The 20,167-nt window shown below is 41.3% G+C and overlaps 1 protein-coding gene across 4 annotated transcripts in view; it reads right to left on the bottom strand.

Annotated features, from left to right (window-relative positions):
* GALNT15 (polypeptide N-acetylgalactosaminyltransferase 15) overlaps positions 1–15,537 on the bottom strand; it is a 29,482-nt gene extending 13,945 nt beyond the window's left edge. For 2 of the 4 annotated variants that reach the window (XM_053939545.1, XM_053939552.1), the window contains exons 1-4: positions 15,377–15,537; positions 13,909–14,454; positions 8,299–8,465; positions 7,386–7,590 (exon numbers count right to left, since the gene is read on the bottom strand). In XM_053939545.1, the coding sequence (XP_053795520.1) occupies positions 7,386–7,590; positions 8,299–8,465; positions 13,909–14,454; positions 15,377–15,402 (944 nt within the window). In that variant the 5' untranslated portion in view covers positions 15,403–15,537. Of the gene's footprint in view, positions 1–7,385; positions 7,591–8,298; positions 8,466–13,908; positions 14,455–14,659; positions 14,836–15,376 lie in introns of those variants that run through there. The other 2 variants (XM_053939562.1, XM_053939572.1) reach the window with 2 other exon arrangements.
* Between the last annotated feature and the right edge of the window lie 4,630 nt (positions 15,538–20,167).

The following is a 20,167-nucleotide window of genomic DNA, read 5'->3' as shown; positions in this document are numbered from 1 at the left end:
AACACTACTGCTTGCTAGTTGAGAATACAAAGATGCAGAAAATTTATTTAAAATGACCCAGGTTTTTTTTTCCTAGTAAGAGCAGACTGTCCTATGATGAGCTTAAGCCAGGTAGATTTAAAATAGTAAAGTGATTTTATTTCTCTGCTCAGGTATAAAACCATCCTTTATAATATGCAATAATAAGCACTCTTAGAAACAAGCATCTGGTTTATAAATAGGTGAGAAAATTTTATGGTCATATGCAGCATTTGCAGGCATTTACATCAAGGCAGTGAGTTCCTGTCATCCTTCCCCAGGACCCAAGAAGAAATGGAAAGAAGTGATACTAAAAATAATAAAGCTGATATTCGTCCCTGATTCTCCTAATGTCCCTGTTTTGTATCCATGACAGGAGAAAGCACCCAGCACTCAAGCCAGCAGAGCCCTTTCTACTGGAAGCTTTACCCACTAACAGCATGCAAAGCAAACTACCTGCTCCTAAAGTTACTAAAGGCAGTGTCCCACTGGACTCACACAAACAGGCATTTCTTTTCTTTGATATGCTGGGGAAATCCATCTGACAAGTTAAATGGATTTTAAATGACTAAACGTCAAAAATTAAAAGTAACAGTAATTTCTACAGCCTGCTGCATTCTCCAGTGTACCAATATTTCTGACAACTGCCTGGTTGGGAGTGTAGATGCAGCTGCATAGTTCCCACCTCAATTTGCTGCTGCTTGCTGAAACCCACAGTATCTATTGCTACTGGTTTATCCATTCTCATTCCGACAGAACTGAGGAATTAATGATCCCAGGGTAGTTTATTTACGATTTCAGATTCAAGAGGGAAATATCAGGAGGGCGTATTTGAGTAGAAACCAGAGGCAATGTAGACTAAACTACTCAAAAGACCTTGACCATGCAAACTAGACCACATGAACTGATCCTGGATGGTTCAGATAGAAACAATGCAAATACAGACACACTCAGATATATTCTGGATCAGATGATCCAAACATCTGAGACTATCCTATGTTTTTGTATCATTGTAACTATTTAAAACCTGTCTTTTTTTTGAAACCACTTTAAATTTGTTACTACCATAAAGCTCCAAACTCCAGTGGTGCTTCTGGCATGAGTGCAGTTGCTCACAAGAGTAGGCACCACAGTAGTATCTCTAGTTACTGGGCATTGATTCTTCAAATTTTCAATTCAAGAAATATACCATTAAGGACATAATGGGTTCTGATAGTTTGGTGACCAAGCAATTGTCCAAACTATCTGCAAATTATGACATGGAAAATTACAGTGTTTAAGCTGAAAATAACTCGCAGGAATAGGCCATGTTCTATCCTGGCTAAATTCAACCATAAACCAGAACAAAATAGAATCTGATCTCCTTTCCCACAAAATTATACAGTAAAAACTGATAACTGTGTATTAGAGCTACTACTCGTGTAGCTTTTTCAGAATTTCAAGATTAACAATTTTCAAGAGTATGTTTGTAAGAGTAATTCTAGACCTTCACCTGGTGTAAGTGTAATATAGTCATGATGTAGCCCTGCTGAAACTAACAGAAACACAACTTCTTTAAATATTGGGAGTATCTTTCTGATCTGAAATAGAAAAATCTAGTAACTTTATCTTGTGTGAAAATTGGTCAATATTCAATTTTAATCCTAAACAAGCAGTGCTTTACCCATTTTTTGTTGGCATGATTTTAAAAAAATAGCTGTTTTCTGCATATTCAATTATGGTTTGACATTTGTCTAGTTCTAAATGCAAATTTGCAGTAGATGATAATTGGAAGATGTTCTTAGCTATTCTTGTTTTTACACAGCAGCTTCTCGGCACTTTGAAATAAAACACAAACTACAGCTAATTTTACTCTGTGGAATCTGAGGAAAGGGAAAAACAGGAAATTCAAATACAACTAGCAGCAAGGCTTTGAACTGTTTGCCTAATCTGTGAATATTTCAAATGCTTGGAACTCACACAAATTACAAAAGGTCACAATTCCATGAAAAAGAGCAACCCAAACAAGAACAATTTCCTGGTTTGGGATTTCTTTACCAAATACAATTGCAAATGAAATATCTTCCCATGACCCTTTACAGTCAGTATGGACATTATGTTCTTTTCTAATTTTAAACTGAGTAACACAGGGAAAGGAAGATTTAATTAATGTATCAGTTTTGAAGTTTTGAATACTTTTTTTTTTTTTTAAGTGCTTTGGTATTGATTTATACTTTGTTTTGCTGGGAAGGGAATAGATTTTAATCTGTTTAAATCCTCCTTTAAATAAGGAGAAAAATAAACCCCAAAAAACCAAACATTAAAATTATGTATATTCCTCAACCTATTTCAGGGTGCATCACAGCTTGCAAAAATTAGAAAGCTAAGAAATCCAGGCAGTCCCTCTGTTTCCACATGCAGTCAAAACTTCAGTGAGTAACTGAAGACCCAAGCTGGTTCCACAAAATGCTGCATTTCCACTGAGAGCACCTTGCTGGCTAACTGAAGTCTTAGAAATACCACTTGAAATTAGGTAGGGTTAATAAGAAGATAAAATGCAGTAATAAGGAATGTTATAAAGAATTACTTAAATACTGCCTTACAGACCAACTCCAGACTAACTTAGGGCATAGAAACAGTCTACTTGAATGGATGGATGTGGCAGTCTGTTGTTTTGCAGTTTGTTCTTCTGTAGTAGGTTTTAAATATTCCTGGTTATAAGTTTGTAATGGTTCATTCTATGTACCCCATTCGGCTTCCCTAATGGTTCAGTCCCGAGTTGTTTACCCCAAGATTTTCCTGCCAAGTGGATGTCAATCTACCTGTCAGTCTCCTTGTACCTCCTTTGTTTCCTTCTGGAAAGTTCCCTATCCTTCATCCCTTCCTCAAAGCAAGATTGGAGTGCAAGGTTTTCTCATTCCCCTTGTTGGCTTCTATTGGATAGCCCTTACCCTGCACGCCTCCCCTAATGCCTTCCTATTGGTAAAAGGTTGTGTCCTCCCCTTATTCCCGCCTCTCCTTAAAAGCAGGTTTTTGTCCTCAGTTAGTGTCATTTGTTACTGAATCCTATAGGGAAATAAAGCTTCCTAGAACTCAAACAGGTGATCCCTCTGTATTCCTTTGCCTTGGTTTCTCATATGTGCTGCTGCTGTGTTACCCAGCCACAGCCGTCTGCTGCAGGGAGCTGCGAGCCCCTGCACGCACCGCCACCCGGGGGAGCTCAGTGAGGATCCGGGGGCGGCTGCTCTCGTGACTGCACACAGGTCTCGGGGAGTGAGCTGGCTGGGGAACATCTTCCCTGTGACCTTTGTGCAGTTACAGATAGACTATTCACGCACTAAGCAAATCTCTGCAAAGCACAGTGCTAAGGGAATGCTTTATTAAAAAATAATTTTGAACCTGCTTTTTTTTTCGCTAAAATACTAAAATCTGTATGTAGAGTAACAAAATCTGTAGATGTAACCAAAGCCTTTTAACACTGGTCAGTCAGGGAACTGAGCCATGTATTATGCGTAAGTCTTTATTGCTCGTGTGTTTAGCAGTAATATTTGTCTTCGGCTTTAGACTCTTGCCTTTATTTTCTCTACCTCAATTTCTTTAAAATACATCCTCTTCTGATTCTGATCAATTGTGAAAGATTGTAAAGAGATAGTTTATCTTCCCATAACCTACCATGTAAATGCAGAACATTCACTGAATTTGAAATGAGTGTTATTGACAAATGGGAGATAAAAAAAGGATTGCGCAAACACAGAAAAACCAGGAAGTAGGCTTTTACATGTGAAGTGTATGGAAAGCTTTCAAAACAGGAAGAACAACATGGAATTGCTTGCTCAGATGCTAGGGTTGTGTGGGCTCTGAATGGATAGTGTCATGCTTCCCTAAGCCTGTGAGAAGTTAGAAAACAGATGGCTTATGTATTTGGTAGCTCAAAAAGCTGGGATACGGGCCACTGAAAAGTGGGGAATCAGAATAAAAAAGAGATGAAGAAGCTGTTCATCTTTAGTGCAAAATATTTCTTTTATCTCTTGTGTATTACCATAAAACCAGAACCACACAGAAATTTTCTGGACAGCAGAACTCTTTCTATTCCTGTGTCTACAAGGAGAGGCTTCTATTTATTCCCAATGGGAGCACACAGATGATGAAACACCTTTCCACTGCTATGCTAACTTCTTATTCTGTTTATCAGCATTTTCATTAAAGATTAGTAACCTAGAATCATAGTACTAAGTAAAGGCACTTTGAATTTTAGAAACCAGATAAGCATTTTTAAATAATGTAACAGGCTTCTGTTTCCTAATCTAATATTTGAGCTGTAGTATAGGCAGTGCTCCAGCACAGAGAGAAACGGCCTTTGCAATGAGCAGGGAAAAGGTCCTAAGGTCCAGCTCCCCCTTTGCAAACCACCCCTCTATCCATAGCAATGGTGCTCAGGCCTCTTTTACAGGTGGAATTCCTTGTCAAGGATATAATCAAGGTTCATTTTGCTTTCTTGAAGTATTTTAAGGAAGTACATTTTGGATTTTTTTTTAATTATCCTGTTTCAGCACGGTGGCCACTGCTTTTAGATCAAGGAAACAATATTTTTAAGGCTTCGTGGCACTGTTCATTATATGCCCCGTCTGCCTTTCTCTGCCTTTGGACAGAACACAAAATAGCAGCTCTGCAGTCTCCTGGAAAAGGCAAACCTTTCCAAAGATGACTGTAATAATGGCACAGCTGCATTGTTATGCACCATGCTACTCACCTGGAACACTAACCGTTGTCAAAATGAAATCATCTGTGGGGTATCTCATGTAGTTTTCTAATATTGTCCAGGTAGCTATGGTATTCATCCTTGAATAATCAAAATGTCAAGGAATGCTTTAGAAACCACTGAACCATTCTCTAGGCAATATATTAAGCTGATGCACAGCTTCCCAGTCATTTTATTAGCCGTGGTTCACAGAACTAGTCCTAGTCAAGGTGCTCAAAAGTGTATATTCAAAGATTTTTGAATGACTTAATACTTTTTTTCAGAAAAATAAATTAGATTGGGTTAGTGAATAAAGCCATCAGGTAGGGAAATGAAATGTCATTACCTAGAACAAGTCAAATACCTGCCAAGTATTTTTGTATAAATATTTCTATACCTGTAAAACCAGGATAATTTTTCTTATATTTATTCTACAATCTACTAAAACCTGTATCTCTCTTTTTGTGAGTATGTTCAGCTCACAGTGAAATCTCAATCTGGGCAAGGATCTCTCAGCATCACTCTAAAACAGATCACAATAATAGTGACACGCTTGGATCAGGAGTCTATAAAATTAGGCATAATCACTATTTTTCAAGTTAAAACCACTCTATAGCTCCCTTAAGTTCCTGCAAAAGTTTGAGCTTTGAAAGGCTGCATTGGTCCTTGCCAGCAAACAACTCATTTACTCCAGGTGACTGTTTTCCCATCCTATCCCTCCAGCAAAAGTGCATGAGTTACAGTTTGATCAGTACATTAAGAAGAGGAAAGATGGATACTTCACCAGTCACTCTCAACTTTTGTGCTTTCCTCACTTGGGTAGTCTCAGGGAGTGCACATGATTGAATTTAACAGCTCCTCAAGTGCTAAATGAAGCCAAGTTGACTATGCTAATGCTTTACATTTCCATGGTGATCTCCGTGCAAGCATTACAAGCAATTTACAAAAAGTCATGAATTAATTTCCTTATCAGGTCAGTGTAATTGTCACCATTCTTCAGCTGGAGAAAGAGGGACAGTAAGGGAAGGTGACTACCAGGTGCCTTAGACCTTATCTTCCCTCCTCAGTGGAGGATGTCACAGGTTCTCCTCACTAGCAGTGACAAAGCTTCCAGGGTCAGACACAGTGACTGATACAGCACACAAAAAGGGATGGCTTAACCCATACTGTTATCCATTAAGTTTTCCACCTTTGCTTCATTAATCTAATTAGATATTACTTAATTGACTGTTAAATTTTGCTCTTCTGGGGTAATGAATGATCATATGGACCCTATAAGGGAAGAGAATTCCCTTCTCCCTGGTGACAGTGCTACAGAATCTCTGAACGATAGCAGACTTGGAGACTTTGCATTCCATCAGGAGGGATAATTTTTGACAGTGAATTTTTGACATTGTGGGGTTGTGGGGTCCTAACTTCTCTCTTGCTGTTGTAATTTTCCCTTCACTACAGCTCTCCTCTGAGACTCTGTAACTCTTTTTAATTTCAGCAATTTCAACACCCTTGAATAAGGATTGGCCAATTGATACATGCAGTAGTTTTGCTTGAACATCAAAAGTAGACTATAGTTCAAGGCAGAAGAATAATGAAGTATATTAATAGAAAACCATCTAATTTGTCAGCAAACAAAAAATAATCTGCTTTTCCAAGGAGAACCTTTTTGAAAATAATATTCCGGACATTCTAGGGCAGCGTTACTCTTGCTTTCAGTATTCTTAATGTTTTCACTCAAATGATGTAATAATTTCTAAAAGCTTACATTAATTCTCTTGTAAGCAAACATAATAAGCCATAAAACCAGCTTCTTCCAGTGCTTGGGAACAGCCTTTGAAGGTGTTTAGCATAACTATTTAACAGTCTAGTAAGATTTTTAAAGTTTTTTTTTTTTTACCCTCTCTAGCAATTATTTTTTTCCCAAGTGACAAGTTAATGTACAAATTTTTCTTTCAAAAAAGTTCCTTTAATAAAAGATTTACTGACCTGTAAGCCTAGAAACATTTGCAGTAGTTTTAATGTCTTCATAGGACTGCATAGATGAGCTCAGCTGTACATTAGAAAGCAGGCCTAAGAACAACCCTAAACATGAAATACTCAGAAATATGAATCTCTACCCTACTCTGTTACTTCGGGGTCAGTGAAAGTACCTGTGATTAGCTGGACCTGCCTAGATTGCCCTGGAAGTCTGGGCTTTTTCCGTGGAAGAGAAATGGCAGCCAAAAGGTGACGCTGGTACACAGCCAAACTGGCTCAGGAGGACAAAGCATTTTATTCTTGGCTCCATCACTGAGACAGCTAAAAAGTAAAACCAGTGGAGTCTTGCAGTAGTCTTCTCTGGTGGATGTTTGCCGATTTACAAACAGGTTGAGACTGAAACATTTTTTCAATTCAGACCACCAGGAAGCCTTCTGAAGTTTCTAAGCTCTAACTGGATACAAATCCTGAAATTTACACTGGGTATAAAGTGAGGGTTATCAGCTGTGAGACCTATCCTGCCTCCCACATATCCGAGTGATGCATAGGCTGATAAGGTGGAAAATAAAAGAGATGTGATCAGAAGCAAGAAGGTAACCAAGGGAGGATTACAAAAACTACCCAACACTTTCCAAACATGTCCCTTTCAGCAAAAATTAGCATACCCAGAGATATTTACCGGCTGCTGGAGAGCCTGGCCAGGAGGGGTTCCAGCCAGCCCTTCTGGCACTCGCAGTGGGAATCCATGAAGATGAGCACATCCCCGGTAGCCCGTGCAGCTCCTAGCATCCGACCTCGGATGACTCCAAGCCTCTTGTTGCTCCGGATGAGCTTCACACCATCCAGCTTAGAGATGTATTCACTCAGAGCTGACTTCAGGGGCCCTGTGAAAAACAGAACAGTCACTGAAATGTTTTAGCTTTAATTCAAGCTGTTATAGAAAAGAAACAAGGTAGTAGGAGATGCTACTTCTTGCTGGTAAAATGTTACAGGGGCATTTGTTTTAAATGGCCAAGCAGGACACGTTTCAAATATTTCTACAGCACCATAACGTCAAAGAGAAGTGGAGACTAATGGAAACTGAGATTCACAAGTTATGAAGCTGTTCCTGTGGGAATCTTAATAGCCTCCTTTCCTGTTTTCAGCAAAAGGTGGATGCTCTCATCATCACATAAAATACACAGATGAGAGTGAGATACTACAGGTGTTTGGCTTTCCCAAGCACTTTAGATTACTTTAGCAATGTGGACTTTTCCACTCTATGCTTCAGCCAAAATCCAAGTCTGGAAATTATGACAGCAGATGTGGTCCAGTGGGAATCCTAAGATTTGCATACTGTGATCTTATTTTAAAGTAAGAAAGTTCATAGTGGTTGTAAATGATGTGGGGGAAAAACAGAAACATATTTCAAAGTTGAAAGGCTATGCTAAATTGTAGGGATGGAGAGTGAAACCTGGGCTCTGGGCTGTGCTTAGCTCGCTTCCTGAGAGTCCTCTTTGCCTTCTCCTTACTTCTCACACTTCTTGGAGGAGGACAATTTCTTCCCCAAAGTTTTGGAAAAAAGCACTCACATACAGAGAAATGGGAGCTACCTTGCTGGCTGAGATCATCGACTAGGATGATATCCTTGAGGAAGGCCTTTGGGGCTGTATCCATAATGCTGTGCACAGTTCTCAGCAGAGTAGACCAGGCTTCATCATGGAAACAGATGATGACACTAGCAGTAGGCAGACTGGAGTCATATTTTTGCTGTAGGCACCTGAATGGGTGAAATGAGGAAGACACTGGAAACACTGGAACAAATGGCTATTTTTTTTTCTCAGAGCAAAGTTGCAAGCAGCACCTAAACCTTCAGGGGTGGAGAGCAGTTTAAGATCTCAACTCACTTCGAAGAAAAAGAAGTACTAAGGTGTCCAAAACTGGAATATGAAGTGAAAATATGGGAATGGCACTATCAAAATTATAATACAAAAAGAGGAAGGTGTTCCTATGTTCTGGGATAGTTTTTTTTCCTGCTCTGTCTGCCTCAAAAACCAGACCTCAAACAGAAACAGTCGAAAACATAAAGAAAAAGTGAAGCTAATTAGAGCAGAATGAGGGATAAAGCAGGTCAGCCACCTTCCACTAATTTCCACATTTTCCCAAGTAAGAGAGAAAAGAGCAAACAATTGCAGTACCATTAAGACTAAAAAATGGAATAACTCATCTGCACAACACATCACTATACCTGTGGATTACCTGACCAAGATCCTAGTGAATGAAGCCAACATTTCAGTCCTCTATGGCAATGACATGGATCCTTATATGGGCCATGATTACAAATATAGATACAATTAAGAAAGAAAATGTATAAGGTTTGTACAGGTTGCTTTTCCAATGAAAATTAATCACTGCTGAATGAGACTCCCAGCTGGGAGTCAGTGTGCAATCGAACCAGCAGAGCAGTCTGGAAGTGGGTGGCATGATGCAATGTGGACAATCCAGTTTTGGGGGTTTGTTCCATCATTGTTTTTCATTGTCTTGGGCTTGGGGAACACTGCCTGCAGGGAGGTCTGCCATCTTGTCTTTGTCTCAGGAGGCCACATGGCACTGGGTAAGGAGAGGGCCCACCATCTTGTCTTGGTCTTGGGTATAACTAAAATACACTGCCAAGCCACAGGAACATCCTCCTGGCATCTTGTCTTTGTCTCTGGAATAACCACTACCATTGCTGAGACACCTTGTCTTTGTCTCAGTGGCCATGCAGAGCTAAGTCAAGGTGGTGATGCCTTTTGTGTGTAAAGCACCTGCTCTTTTTGTACTAACTTTTGTTATTAGTATTGTTGCTGTCACTGTGCGTTTCTTACTCCATTGCTGTTTGCTTTCAGTAAATTGTTATCTCAGCCCACAGTCTCTCCTTTGTCCTTCCCTCACCAGAGGGGAACAGGGGGAAGTTTAATTCCCAGCCAGTGTTAAACCACCACAATAACTCAAACATTTAAAGATGACAAACACTTCCCATTTGTCCTTACAGAAACTGCATATGAAAACCATCTATTCTGGTGTGAGGGTGCATATTTTCCAGAAAATGCCTTCAAATGCCCATTGTAGATATGCAAACACTATGTCTAACACTTTGCTGACATTAGAAAGCACATTTTAAATATCTTTTTATTTCGCAAATAGCATCATTCAGTGTCCTAACTCATTTAATCTCCACCAGCAAGAATTTCTTCAAGGAATTACACAATTGGTTGAATGTAGCCCATTGTTATTTTGACATTTTTGTATTGCCAAGCAAATAATTATACAGATTTTACAGTGGTTGTTAAACAATTGGCTACTCAGCAAAATTCATGTAAGGGATATAATTTTAGTATTTCTGTTTATTAGTGTTTTACTTAGTGTTTCCATTCATGGACTGAGGTTCTATGCTGCTAGACACTATCCAGACACAAAGCTGCTAATCACTTAAGAGATTCCATAGTCTGAATGATTTAATGATGAATACACATAAATGGTTACTACAGATGCACTTCTGGGAATATATATTTAAAATTAGCACAATCTTAATAATTTATTGTATTTTTCAATATTTCATATTATTTTTTTTGCATAGAAAGGAAAATTTTCTTGATGATTTTTACACTGTAATTAATCTATATTGTCCTTGGTTTACTAATTTTGTGTAATCAACAATACTGTTGCATCACAATTTCATGTAGGTGATTATTTCCATTTTCATCAGGATCAAGAAAAGAATACTCTCATGACTTGAGAGTGAGTATTTTCAAGCAGTAGAATCAAGAAATAATTAAGAAAAGTGAAGATCTGATGTAGTCCTTTTACTACCAGGCAGCTTCTAACCAGAAACATTCTATAGCTATTAGCACCTAGTTGCTAGCACCATGGTTATACTAAGAAAATAAGGCTGTTGTGAAATCTTAATTGGAAAAGAATTGAAAATAACAGTACTTGAACACATAACCTTGGTGGCGAGTGCTTAGTTGCCATGGAGATTGGCAAAGACTTGTAATATAGATATCTAATCTTCACAAAAATGCACAAGGGTACTGGTATACAAAAATACCTTCCCTGTAATTTGGAGCAGTTTCATAGCCTGTCTATCATAAATTGGCATTTCAGAAAGTCAGGGCTGTGACTGATATGAGACATAGTGTTTTAATCTAATTTGTGAAAAACAAGGAATTGTCGCATGCAGCAAGGAACAGAGAGCAATTCTGACAAAGCAAAGGCAGAGCTGACAGGGACTCCCACTCACCTTCAGGAAAATACTTAATTGAGATTCAGCTCCAAAGAGCACTCCAGAGGAAGCTATACTTTGGTAATGAAACTTAAAACTTTTGTAGATACCTTGTGAGTTTCTTTTGCCATTTGACACTCAAACACAAGAGAGGAAAATAGACCTTTCTTTTGGGCAGAACCCCCATCATAAAAGTCACAATGGCAGGCTTGATTCAGGTGTCCCAGGAGAGTGTCAGTCCCAGCTGGAGCAACTGATAGCAGCAGAAAGCACTTTGAGGGATGAAGGTACCTCAGAGGATGGGCCACTGCTTATGTGAAGTATTTGCCATCCAATTTCAAGTGACATGAGGGAGACTGAGTCCCTGGAGGTAACTCACTGAAACATCTCTAACTGGTTGGCTTCCTTCTAATTAAATAATAATAGACATTGTGATGAACAACATGATGCAAAACAAATAGAGACACAATCTGATTCTGGTTTGCTCTCTTTTTACACTGCTGTAAAACTGGACTGACACAGTTGTGAGCCAGGTCCCCAGAGTAAACTACACCTAAAAATCATCATTGTGGTTTGTGTGTTGTGCCATAAGGGACAGGCCTGGCTTAGACATACTCTGCTCCAGGTTTATGATCTGGATTTAAATCAGCCTCAGATGCTGACATCTGGGGTTTCTGGGCTCTCTAAGCTGTGGTGTTGAGATCTCTTTAGGCTGTAACTAGTGAGACAGCAAAATCCACCCAGGAGCTCTGAGACCATGGCTTAAACCAAGATCAGAATTAACTAAAGCTGTACCTTGTTGGATGGCCCTTCAGCTGCCAAAGTAAAACTGTTTTTTGGCTTTCCACCAAAGGCAGTAAACCAGGGCAGTCATTCCTCCTTTGAACATTACAAAGTTTGAAGAGTTAGCAGTGAAGCATGCCAAAAAATAACTGAAATAATATCACCATGTCATTATTTAATGGAGTTAACCAAATTAACACTGAACCTAGTCAATAAGTACAGAAAACACTTTCATTTCTCTTTCTTTGAGACTGTACCCTTAAATTAGAGCTGCCAGCTGTCTTTAAACATGTGAAAATGAACACTAGAAAAAAAATTTATTCTGTGTCTGATTTAAAATGTTTTCCAGTACATCTTTCCATTGTGTCCTGGGAGAAGACTACAATTGTTTTTGTTACAAGAGACAAGACACCACACATCCCTTGCCCTCCCCCTGGGAAGGGAAGCATATCATAGAATCAATTAGGTTGGAAAAGACTTCTGAGATCATCAAGTCCAGTCTTTGACTGATCATCACCTTCTCAGTGAGGCCACAGCACTATGTGCCATGTCCAGTCTTTCCTCAAATACTTCCAGGTTCAGTGACTCCACACTTCCCTGGACATTTAATTCCAGTGTTTAATTGCCCTTTCTTTGAAAAGAATGTCCAACCTGAACTTTCCCTGGGACAGCTTGATAGTAGATATACCTCAGATCCTTTTCAAGAAGTGTGATGAGCAGCCCCTCCTGGGCTGCTGGGGCAACTGGCTCTCAAGTCTCCAGACTTCAAATGTAACACCTGGGCCTTCAAATGCAACATTTTTTCACAGTGGCCTTACAGCCTGGCTGCTGACAGGTTATGGTGGTGTTGGTAGAGCTTGTCTGACACACCAATCTCCACCTTCCTTCCTCCGAGGAGTTTCCTTTCAATACTTGCCACAGAATCACAGGGTATTCTGAGTTGGAAGGAACCACAAAGATCATTGAGTCCAACTCCTGGCCCTGCCCAGGACACCCTAAGGGTTGCCTGAGAGCATTGTCCAAACTCTCCTTGAACTGTCAGGCTTAGTGCTGTGACCACTTCCCCGGGGAGCTGTTCCAGTGCCCAGCCACCCTCTGGGTGAAGAATCTTCACCTAATATTCAGCCTAAACCTCCCCTGACACAACTGCAGGTCATTCCCTCGGGTCCTGTCATGGACACTACAGAGAAGAGATCCATGCCTGCCCCTCCTCCTCCCCTTGTGAGGAACCTGTAGACAGCAATGAGGTGTCCGCTCAGTCTCTTCTCCACGCTGAGCAAACCAAGTGACCTCAGCTGCTCTTCACATGGCTTCTCCTCCACACCCATTGTCATCTTCGTTGTCCTCCTCTGGACACTCTTTAATAGCTTTATATCTTTCTTATATTGTGGGGCCCAAAACTGCACACGATATTTATTTAAAGTGAGGCCACACCAGTGCAGAGTCGGCTCCACTTTTACGAGTGACCATCGGGCCATTTTTGTTCTGGAAGAGCTGAAAGCCCCAACTCTTCACTCATTCATCACTTGGCAAGCCCAGTGACCCCATAGCTCTGACAGGAGGGCTGAGACGGGGCCTGGCCGAGGAGGGAAGCCGCCTCTCCTGCTCCCCAGTCCGGCGCGGGTTCCCTCCCGCTCTGCAGCCCAGCATCCGGACAGACGGACGGACGGACAGACGGATGGACGGACAGACGGATGGACGGAGGAGGGCGGGGCCCGGGGCGCTCCCTGCCCTGCCTCCCCCGGCACCTGCCGTGACGCGGGCGCCGGTAGGGGGCGCTGCCGCCCGCTCGGCCTCAGGGCACGCCGGAGCGGAGCCGGAGCGGGGCCGGGCCGGGGGTGCAGGGCTGCCACAGCAGCGCCCACACCGCCCCCACGGGCGCTGTGCTCCGTGCCTCTGCTCCGCTCGCCCAGCGAGCCCCTGCTGCCCCTCCCGCACCGTGCCCCCCTGCACCTTTGCCGCCCGCTCTGAGGGCTTGAACCGCTTCCCGAAGGAGGCTGGGAGCGTCCCTGGTCTGAGGAGCGGAGCGCCCGACCTGGACGGGAGTTCGATAGGAAAGACGCGGGGTCTAGAGGAAGAGAGGTGCGGGGTTTGCAGGAGGAGAGGTTCGGGGGGACGCGGCGGCGGGGAAGGAGGCAGGTTTTCCCCCAGAAGTGAAATAGGGTGTTTTACTTACAACGGGTGTCGTACCTCAGGCAGGTCCCGGCGCAGCGCGATCCGCTCGCTGAGCACCTCGTTAAAGCCGTGCGTCTCCAGGCCGAGCGGCCGCTCCCCCGCAGCAGCCCCTTGTCCATCCTGCAGGGGAAGGGACAGCGGCTGGGACTCGGGGCCCCCCTCTGCCTTCCCCTCCGGCCGCCTGCTCTGCTGCTTCACCACGCGATAGCCCTTCCTGGCCTTGCTGTGGTTCCTTTTGCCGGTGGGCGACACGACGGCCATGATCAACTCATCCTCCCGCAGGGAGATGAAAGGCGATAGACCATCCAAAGGGTAATACTGCTGGCTCTCCTCCTGGGTTTCCAGCATCTCTTGGGTCTCCACAAAGTCCATCTGATACCCTTCCCGGGGGTTGAACTCCACAGGCTGGAAAGTCCCTTCCTTGCTCTGGGTGCTGGGAGGTGGATTCAGCGTTGTAACCATCAGTAGCAAAAAACCCAGCATCAGAAACAACAAGAGAAACTGCAGCTTACGTGATCCATATCTGCACTTCTTCCTCAAGAACATACTGTTGGTGACAAAATGATACAGATGGTCATGTTAAATATCACTTGAATCTTCCTCAGATTTCAGTCCTCGGGTTGCACAAAAGCCCTGGTTTTCACTATCTGGCAAGAGGATTTTTTTTGCTCCCTTCACATTTCACTGATGCCATTTCATGTTTTCCTCACTATTTACAGAAAAAAAAAATATAACATTCCTATTGTACTTACTGTAGTAAAATGTAGCATGGATCCAGTGAGATAAAGTAGATCCTTTATTATACGGAGTCACAGCTTAGTGAGGAAAGTGCATGCTTTGCTGATTGAGAGAGTAGCTAAAGCTTTGATTTTTTTTTCCCCCTTTAAAAATTCTAAGTTGAAAGAAGTCCCGTTTCTCATAGTTTCTTTCCAGAGTAGATCCTGCTTCTTCAAAGTTTCCAATTGCTGCCTGGATTGAAGCACTTTATCTCTGAAAGCAGATCTGACAGCTCTCCCCCGTTCAGAGGCTTCAAGTTAACTGTGATCAACAGATGAGAAGTAGTCGGTCCCTGACTTTGTTTCACACATAACTACGGCACTCAGTCAGGAAGCACTTTGCCAGACATAATACAGAGCAATGTGTGCGTCTTTCTCGTGGTCCTAATGCCCTCACTGTGCTTGTCCTATCAAATCAAAACTTTGCAAAAGCTGTAAGAGGTGAAATACAAGAAGCAGAATGTTGTATTAGAAAAGAAATAAAGCTTTTCTCAGTAATAAGCTGAGAATGCACAGAATGGAGAGCAAGAATCAAGAATTTTATAAACTGAATAAAAGATGGAGAGCACATGTTTTTTTTTTTAAGGTTAGATTTATTCATATGATAATGTGTTAGCTGGAGTATATTTCATATCAAATAAATATTTACAGCTGTAGGGATTTTAACACTGAATAAGGGTGCCAAATTATCACCTGGCAAGCTGAAGTTGTCTCCTCATCCATAAATCCGGTATTGCAGGGCAAACAGCACTTCAAGTTTTCATTAGTCCAGGAATAACATATATAAAAGCCTGGGCTGGAACAACAACCACTGACGCGGAGAGAAAACAACAACTTCTGTGATTAAAAGGGGAGCTCAGTCTCTGAGGTCTGTTTGCTCATACTGCTGGCATTGGTGCTACTGGGCATGGACTGTGGCATTTTTTGCTGCAAGATGAGTGCTTGTCCAATGGGAGAAGGGGTGAGACAATCCATGTGCTTCAGCATCACATGCCTCTTGGTCTGGCAGGCAGAGGTCAGGGATGGATGCAACTCAGGTGTTGCCAACCCTTTTGATGCTGGGGGCATGGGATGTGGTATTTTTCATATCATGTAATATTTGATGAGCAGAAAGCTCCTGCTTCAGGAGGCATGTGATTACTGGAGAACTTCCACATTCACAGATTTTAAAAAAGCCCTACATTTCTAGACATTATAGCTAAAAGAATAGCCTGAAGACAGGCATGCAGTATATGCTCAAGGAAGCCAAGGATTTATTATTTTTTACCTTCTTTGCTACTCCCTCTAAGATGTCCTGTAAGTTCAGACAATGGTTCCTGGAATAGAGCTTCCAAAAAATTAAAAATGAGAGGACACCTACTTTCTAATTAAAATGCATCACAACTTCCAAAAGCAAGGATGGTATAAGATTGCTGGAGGCAAGTAGTGTCTCACTTCTGTGTGCGCTCCCCTAAGCAGCTTATACAGAAAGCTTTGAGGGAGTGTGACTGGTCTGCTGTGTCTTGGCACCTTCCCTACATCAGCTGTTCTTTAAAATATACAGAACTGCTTTAATCATATCTTGGAGAGAAGGAAGATTGAGCCAATATTTTGATACTTCACCATTGTACATATCGCCCTTTTTTAGCTTAAATTCACACAAAAGTAACATCCCAACTCACCTTCAGCCCTGAGAATATTACTTTCTATCCTGCTTTTCATAGGGGAAAAGAAATATTGATGGTTTCAATTCAGCAGGGAAGCAGTACACATTTGCATTTAAAAAATTGGAGCTTGAAAGCATTCATTTAAATAACAATCTTTCAGCCATAGAAAGACAAAATGAAATGGAAATTAAGAGACCTGTCTGAGGTATTCTCCAAAAAGCTGCCACAGTGACTTGCAAAAGGTTCAGTTCCACAAAGTCCCATTATCAGGCATATGGAATAAAATTAAATTAAAAGGAGAAACTTAAGAGTGGGTGGAATAAAGGGGAGAAAGCATTACTTTCTCTTTTTTAACTTTTCTGGGCTACCTGAGTATTTTGATTTAATTTAATTAATATTTTTTGCCTGGCTAAAATATTTTAACAAGATACTGTAACATGTCTGATCAAGATAATTCTAGCCTGCACTAGAAATCGCTGTATAAATTTTGTCCCGATATGTTCTGTATTGCTGAGCAAATCTGCCTGGGTCACTCATGCAGCTGAATTTCAGCTACAGATGATAAGATGCCCAATTAACAAATTTACTGCAATCTTAGACACTTCTGGGACAGAGCTGATAGGTAACATTATCACTGAAATGTTCATATGGAATACAGCCTTTTAATATATCCTGCCCATTTTAACAAAGAAGAAATGAACAATTACAGAAGATGTTTGTTCCATCTAGTCAATTAAATGTGCAAGTATGAAACACTGGGTGGCACACTTCCAGCAGCCTCTATTCCCTCTTCTGCACAACAAGCCTTCCTGAACCATTTCCCATCAAACAGTCTGTTTTTCGATCTTATATCTTAAAACAGTGGTTTTCCACTGCCATCATATGAAAGAGATACTGCCTTTCCAATAGATGAGCCTTCCTTTAGTATCTGACAGGACTTGTCTGATTTCCTTCAATGCATTTGAAGAACAGCATCACTGTTACAGTCTCCCCATATGGAAATCAAGAATAAAACATCCATCTTTATACTTCTAGTTACTCAGACATGCTACAAAGTAGGTCCTTCACTGGGACACAGAATGGGTTGCTCCTCCTGCCTAGCTGTTGATGATTCCCTTTCTTAGGATGTTTTACTGTGCATTCTTTGATGGAAGGGGAAGGAGCACTGCATGGCCCAGGCTCTACTGTCAGACCCAGATCCATTGCCTTCATCCTGAGGTCCAGTCTTTTAAGTGCTGCTTCATGCAGGTAGCCGAACAAGGAGGCTGCCCACAAAAGGTATTGTCCTTGGACTGCTGTTCTACAGCAAGCCCTAGAGCTCCTCAGTCTGTGGAAAAGGAACATGTTAGAGGTTGTGCTGAATACACCAGCAATTGCTCACAAAAAGGGCCAGTTTGCAGTGTCAGTATTGGCCAGTGCCAACATTACTTTGACTTTCCTGCTGGTCAACCCATGCAAGAGCTGAAAGGCTTGTACTCCTACCAGGCCTGCTCAGGTAGACCCAGTGGTAGAGTTCCCAGTGGTATAAATACCTTCAGCAAATGCAAAGTCAGTTATTGACTTCCCTACGAAAATATTCACCATCCTTCACTATTGCAAATATTGCTCATTAATGGCCAAGAACTGGAACATGAAATCAAATCTAGGTCTCATTAATTCGAAAGGTATTAGGAAACACAGTTGCCTTACTGCAGAGCAACAAACCTTTCAGTCACTGTTCTGTAGCTGTTTGTACTTACCTTTTCCTCCCCACCTCATTTTAGCTCACATTTTTGTCCAAACCAGTCCGCATCACATACTTGTTCAATATTACGTGACATGTTATGTTATCCGTACGTGAAGAAACACCACATACTTTCAGTTCGCAGAGCCCATGTTTAACTGCCAGGAAAATAACAAAGCGAGAACAAACCCAAGGCTGGATGGAAGAAAAAGCGTGTGGACAGGTCGTTACTGACTCTTTAATAAACATCTTGGATTGATTTACACTCCTATGCCAAAAGCAGATGTGCCACTTCCATTTAAAGACTCAACACATAGCAGCACTCATGGTTTCATAGCTGCATGTATTGTATGCCACAGCTCTTTGTGCTTGTAACAATGGTTTTATTTGCACAGATGTGAAGAAAGTCAGTACATAAAATGAGACAGTTTACATGGTGCACAGGATTTGTGGTGTTTTTGTAACTAAGTAACTTTCTCCATTCTTCCAAGAATATAATAAGGAATATGTAGTTTTAGATCAGAAGATGTAATTTATTTGCAGGTATTGTAGATGGTTTGTGTGCATGGCATTGTAGCAAATATTGCTCATTTAATGGTATTTTCTAATAGCAAGTTAATAATAAGTTAGAACAAGTTCTGTGGAACTTGCTTTTGAAGGCTATAAAAGCTTGATAAAATCTGTTGATCACTGGCAGGGAATTTGGCACTTGAATTGTGATTTATAAGATGTTTGCCAACCTGTCAGTGAAGGAAATGCATATGAAATTCCATTTTAAAAGATTTCTACTCATAAATCGTGTCCCATGTAAAATGGAGCATGGAAGCCATGGACTCTTGCGCTGCTTTTCAAAAGCAGTTCTGTGGGCATGAAGGTCAGGCACACAGGATGGAAAGTAAAGGGAATATATATCACAGGAGGGACAGCTTCTGGATTGACTGCACCCGAACCTCTGGCTAACTCAGAAATGGTAGCTCTCAGGACATTCAGGACAGTATTGTGTACCCTGCCTAAAACCTAGCCTCTAACACAGCCCTACACAGCTACCAGCTATCTGTGAGGGATGAGAACTGTTGATCATCATTAACCGCCCTAGAAAAGATACATCTGAAGTGCTGTGGGCAATACACAGGCCATCACTACCTCCTGCCTCTTAATCAATCAATATCCTCAGGCTGGACAGGGTTCTGGGTACCTTTAATCCCAGTACTCCACACTAAGGTAATCTGAATCCAGTTTTGAACTGGTTGTGACTATTTTAGTGCCAACATTCTTCACTGGAATATCATCCTGCATAAAATCTAACCCACGATTAGGGATAGTGGGACTAAATACTTGGCTCTAAATTGCAGGTGGAAATGGAAATAAGATGGTTTACTCTTTCAGAGTGGCTGCCCTGGCCTCCTTGGCTTTAAAAAATGAAAAAAAAATTACATATGGGAAATTGATCCTTCATGTAGTATTAACACAAGTGGTATTACATCAAAGATAAATTCAGCCCTACAGATGGAAGGTCATAAGAAGGAATTCTCCATGATGGATACCCGCTAGGGATCTCTGCCTGTAAAGTGTCATTAATGGTTGGAAATTTACTTCCATGGAACAGGCCATGAAACCATTTGCAAACAGAAATCACAAAAAAACCTGAGTATTACTAAAGTTTTTTTTCCGCACCAAGGACTCTTCAACTGGTGGGCAGCTTTAACTTCACGTCTACTCCATTTTTTTCTGCACATACAGGTGGTACATAAACAGCACGTGTCTCTCTAAAGAGACTCTAAATACAGACAGCATTTAAAAATCACAGTATTCATATGGGAAGCCTGTCCCCATAGTAAGTATTGTTAATTAAAATGGTGTTTAGTGAAGAGAAAAAGCTTTAAATGGTTCTGACATCTCTTCACACATATAAGTGCTTAGTGACATGTGGTTGCATACAGATTGCTCCTGTTTCAAGGCAATGGTCACCCACAACACCTAAGCTGGAAATTACCTTTTTTTATTCCTTCTAAATAGTTACATATTTGTGTGTAGCTGGTATAATAAATAGTTGCTCTTCAGTTACCTGCTGAGTATTACAGGTTGGATTCATCAGGGAAGTTGGCACACAGTATC

The sequence above is a fragment of the Vidua chalybeata genome, chromosome 1 (genome assembly GCF_026979565.1).
Source record: "Vidua chalybeata isolate OUT-0048 chromosome 1, bVidCha1 merged haplotype, whole genome shotgun sequence".
In the NCBI taxonomy this organism is placed as follows: domain Eukaryota; kingdom Metazoa; phylum Chordata; class Aves; order Passeriformes; family Viduidae; genus Vidua; species Vidua chalybeata.
Note: the sequence above shows the minus strand (reverse complement) of the source record. Positions and strands in the feature narration are given on the sequence as shown.